This window comes from Pholis gunnellus (assembly GCF_910591455.1).
Source record: "Pholis gunnellus genome assembly, chromosome: 9".
Taxonomy (NCBI): Eukaryota; Metazoa; Chordata; class Actinopteri; order Perciformes; family Pholidae; genus Pholis; species Pholis gunnellus.
Window position 1 is genome coordinate 23,777,320 of NC_136535.1, and position 5,444 is coordinate 23,782,763.

General features: G+C 43.8%; 1 protein-coding gene across 1 annotated transcript; it reads left to right on the forward strand.

The window, feature by feature from the left end:
- Nucleotides 1-276: 276 nt before the first annotated feature.
- Nucleotides 277-1,222, forward strand: lpar5b (lysophosphatidic acid receptor 5b; the record flags this gene model as incomplete). The annotated part of the gene is made up of 1 exon (XM_079166941.1): nt 277-1,222. The coding sequence occupies one exon, from the start codon at nt 277-279 to the stop codon at nt 1,162-1,164; it is 888 nt and encodes a 295-aa protein (XP_079023067.1). The 3' UTR covers nt 1,165-1,222.
- Nucleotides 1,223-5,444: the final 4,222 nt, after the last annotated feature.

Consider the following 5,444-nt stretch of genomic DNA (forward strand, 5'->3'; position numbering starts at 1 on the left):
GCATGCGGTTGTGGTTTTTTAGAAAGCTTCTTTTCTCCATGACTTTAAACTCCCACCCACTCTCTGTTTTACTTGAACAGCACACTACTTCAACCCTTGTTAAAGTTGTTTCCTGTTTCCGACGTTCTCAGCCCCACTTCAATATGTAAGCAGCAGCCTTTTCTTCACACAGATCTTCCTCGGTGTGATTGGCGAGGAGGCGGGGTGATTGTGGTCTCCGTCTCAGCTCCGTTCACTGCGCCTGCACTCGTGCACTTCTCACAGAAAACGAAAGACATGCTTAACGGTACTTTAGAGGATGGAACGGAGCAGGACATGAGGAACACGGGGTACGCTCTGGCGTTTGGGTTTGTAATGACGGTGGGCCTGCCTCTCAACGCCGCCTCGCTGTGGATCCTGTTAAGCCGCCACAGCCTCAAGTCCCCCAGTGCCATCTTCATGGTCAACCTGGCCATCTCTGACCTGCTGCTCGTCACCACCTTGTCCATGAGGGTCTACTTCTACGCCACAGGAGCCTGGCCTCTGGGCGGCATGGCGTGCATCTGCATCACGATGCTCTTTCGCAACAACATCCGCTCCAGCTCCATCTTCATCACCTTCATCAGCGTGGACCGGCTGCTGGCGGTGGTCTATCCTCTGAGGTCGCGCCATCTCCGGACCGCGTCCAACACCTGGAAGGCCGTCGCGCTCGTTTGGCTCTTCGTGGTGGTGGTGAACATCCCAGAGAGCGTGGTCTTCTCAAGATTCTTAAACGACTACAATGAATCCACCTGCTTTGAGTTTCGTCACTGGCGTCATCAAACCCCAACACTGGCTTATATTCAGCCCGTGTTGGTGCTCGCCATGCTGGCGGTCAACATTGTGTCCACCGTTCTGGTGTCTTTGACTCTACGCACACATCTGAATGACTCCGCGAGGGTCAAAAACAAGGTAAACGTCATGTTGATTTTCGGCATGAACCTGATGATGTTTGCTGTATTTTTCTTGCCCGTGTCACTGGCCGTGTTCTTTAAAAGCTGGGGACGTTCCCGCACGCCGCTGATATGTCTCGCTAGCGTGAACTGCTGTCTGGACCCTCTCTTGTATTACTTCTCTTTTGACGGCTTCTGGAGGAGAAAAGAGGATGTGGATTCTTCTGTTGCAAGAGTTTCCGTAGTTGGTTAGAAGAATAGACGGGGACAGAATATGCATTTGTTTGTGGGTAGTGACAGAAAGGTCACAAGGTGAAAAATTCAATTATTGTTTTGTTTTTTTAATAAAATTCTCACTTTTTACATTATACGGTGTCTTGTTATTGATCCACCCAAACACAGAAAAAAGAAACATTGGTTGTTGTTTTTTCTCTCACAGAGAGATGTCGGATGACCTGAAACAGACATATTTAAGTTTCCTTCACAGTACAACTGACTTTCAGTGGTTGTTCCCCCCCCTGCATGTTTGACACATATCTGTTGTTTCTCATCCGTGAACAGGAAAAGCTACCCACCTGAAGCTACTGTTTTTCTTCAGTTCCCTTCTGAGCTGCAAAAATCTGAACTGGAAATTGTCTCCGCAGGCATCTCGTATTGAATACAGAAACTTCCCCGTGTTGCCATGATTATAAATAAATCCTACTATCCTGTTAGATCTGTGTCACCTTTGGTCTGCTGGATGAGCTTCAACAGGAACAATAACACACAACAACCAATTGGAGCTGCCATTGACAGAATGCATTCAATAGATTTCAGATATATTCAAAAACAACTCGCAATTATTCCGTCACATTTTCTTTCCAGCTACAAGCTCAGCTGGAGGGGCCGGTTTTCCATTTGACACAAATACCACAACAGCTGTGGTTGGTCCTGTTTGAACTGAATACAAACCCTCATAATGGTTACGACTGTTTCCGTTCGAATCAGAGGAAACGATCATGAGCTAACATTAACAAAGACATCTAAAGTCTGTTTTTGTTAGTGCATCGCCACGTTTGTTGGAGCATTTCCATCCACCGACCGAGCCGCACAGCATGAATCATCCTGAGCCAGGTTACCCACGTGCTCGTGGGAGTGCAGGTGCGTCCTCATGCACAGTACAGTCAAGACAGCGGTTTACTTAGAAAAGCATTGCTCCACAGAGTCACTAGTGATCAGAAACTGCACCGGACTAATGTGATGAGTTTAGTGAATACGAGTCATGCATTCATTCTGAAGCGGGGCGGAAAATAAAACCTAGTAATGTAATTAATGTTAAACGTTAGATTAATCAGTCAAACTTTATTCATATAAACATAAAGTTAAAAAGAACATACTTTTAAATATAAAATACGATATACATAATTAATATAATAAAAGCCAGGCTAAAGAATGTGTGTGTTTATGGAAAACTTTCAGTTCCAGGTTAAGACATCATCCTCCTTCATCCTTGTTATCTTTTCTTTTGATTACTTTTAGCATCATTTGGCGCCGTCTCGTGTGTCTTTAGTTATAAATCCTGAGATGCGGCGTTTGTGTGTTGTTGTTGTTTTTTGTTCTTTTGCTCAGCGTCTCAGTTCGGGAGCCAACGGCTCTCAACTCTTATACGCTTTTGCCAAATGGAGGGGCATCTGTGGGAAATTCATCCAAAAAAGGATCTAGATCTGAAACATCTGGACGGGGTTTTGCTGTGGACAATTAGGACACGCTACATCAGGTAAAACCCTCCACTTCAATGAAACATAACAGCATGATCGAGCTCTGCTCTCTCACACACACACACACACACACACACACACACACGTATTTGTTTCTTATATAGGTCATAGATGGAACACAACCAAACCACAGAAACCACTTCTTTATCCTGTGTGACTATGCTTGAAGTCACATTTCAGCTTTCCCTTATCTGTGGTCTGAACCTTCACTTTAATGCATGCTCTCCATTTAGCGACCGAGTGACAATTTAGATTAAAAAAAAAAGTCATTTGTATGTTAAACGCTGCGCCTCCTAAATAAAGTCCGGTCATCAGTAGGGCTGCTGCCGGCAAGATCTTGCTTTTGTCATGACCCTTCATCAATTGGAGACCAGCGAGGAGGCGGTTTCCTCCCACGAGCTGCTCCATATATGTTTAATATGACCTTTGCGTGTGACCTCTACTGGAGGAAGTTGAATGCTGAGAGGCTGAAACAAACAGCCAACTTTATACAGCCTCACCTCATGTGTTGATGTTTAGCCATAATACACCACAGCACTGTTTGCTCAGTCTGGTCCTCACTCTGCAGAGGCCATGAAGTCAAATTAATTTTCGCTGCTATTTCGCGGCCAACACCGAACAGCCTCTGTGTATGACAGCCTTTATTCAGCGCCGAGCAGATTGTTTTTTGTACGTGGTTGAAATTGGCTTGATTTGTGTTCATGGGGGGAAAATGGTTTTAGAACCAAGCTGCCTACGTGCAGCTATTCCGTGTGTGTTTGTTCGGATTTCTCTGCCTCTGTAATACCTTTTATTTATGTGTGTGTGTGTGTGTGTATCAAGGTCGAGCTCATGTTTGTTTAGAGCTCGCTGTCTGTAAGTGACTGATATCCCAGATCTGGAGGGACTGGGAAGGGTCTGGCTGTGGTGTGAATGTGTCTGCTACTGCTGGTCACGGTCAGCTGACCCTCAAACCCTGAGGTAAAAAAAAGAGGAAACACGCACAGATTCTTTATTTCCTCTTTTCCCCTAGCATACACAAACAAACAAACGAAAAAAGCAAAAGAAAAGGCTGAAACAGGTACATTCAAGGTCTGCAAGCATTGCTGCCAAGACCGACAAACAAGCCTGTTGAGCTGCAGCCAAGTCTGCCTCGGACCAGAGGAGGACTGCTATTCAAAGACAACAGCAGCTTTGGTGACTGTGGAGAGTCGGGCAGCACAAAGAGCCAAAAGTAGAGCAAAGAGGACGAAAACAAAAATGCTGAGCTCTTGAATGGACAGAGGAGACAACAAAGAGCAGAGGAACAACAATCCTCCAGAGACTGAAGCCTCGAGAGAACCCAAAGATCATTCCAAAAGTGCAGGTCAACGTCGGCTCAAACAAAGCCAACCTTTCCTTTTCAATATGAAATGACGGTGCAGTTGAAATACATAAGCAGTAGAGGGCTGATTATCACTGGGCTGCACTTTTGCTTTTTATCCAAAAGGCAAAAGGAATGAAGAGAGAAACCTTTTCAATCCAAACTGCAGCGTGTGATTTGGGTTCAAACAGCTTGATGATTCAGAGGAGCCGTCACAGACGTACGAGAACAATGCTGACTGTAAAGAAACGTGTCAGGAAACATCTCATTTAAAAAAAAACATCTGATCAGTCAGCTACAATTAGACTGATGATGTCAGAGGCCTGAACCACATGTCACATCAAAACTAAGAATAAGCTGTGATCGGTTTCGGGCTGATTTCAAAATATCAAACTACGGCTATGTTGTTTTTTTTTTTTTGCACGTTTTGAATCCTTAAATCTCTCCTGAATATTTTCACTGCATGCATTTGTGGATGTATTCCCACTGTTTGATGCTGTCATTGGTTTCCATTCATTTCCATACAGATGGGATGTAGGGAAATGCAAAATCTCTTGGAAAAATAAACCCGGGAAAAAGAATCACGGGCAAATGATAAATAAACAAATGATTTATTAACGATAAATGGAAAATGCTCACAAAGGCAACAGCTAAACTAACTAACTACTATGCATAAAAATGAAAGCGACACTAATTCACTGCAGTAGTACGTTTAACTCAAAACACCAGAGAAGATCAATACACACACACACAGCTGGAACGCTGCTACTTGGCCCACGGGGATTGTCTGTCTGGATCTGCCGCCTCTGAACCACCACGGCACTAATCAGCGATCGAGTCCGTTCACTCACAGGCTGCAGCTGCTAGGCAGGAAAGAGGCCGGCACCTGCAGGGACACCGGGGCTGAGATAGAGAGAAAACAACACGGCACGTAACACCCAGGTCCAAACAGGGGGGGGGGGGCTCCTGCAGACCCCAAAGTTCTACTTCATCATATCTCACAGGTGCGTTTTTTTCTGTCACTACAGTTTTTTTTAATGACTTTTTCAATCAATTTATCATAATTATCTTCTTACCATAGTGTTTTTTTAAATGATACTTTTAAATACCAGATCTGCAGCTGCAGTTTTAGAAGATACAATAAATTAGGCCTGATGGAAAACCCTTCATCTATGATTCTGTTCTAAAGTATTGTACTCTGTCAGGGAGACGGGGACACTCATTCATTAAGAGGGAGGCAGACACACATTTACTCATGTGATCTGTCTGTTTCCATTTAACACTAATTATTATTGTTTTAGGAAAGTTACATTTAATACTTTAGTTTTTATACTTCAGATGGCATTAATTAAAATATTCTTTTGCTTTGATTTGTCTGTAATCCTATGTTGAATATGTCGATAGGATGAGGGTTAATGTTTTACTTTTCTTTTT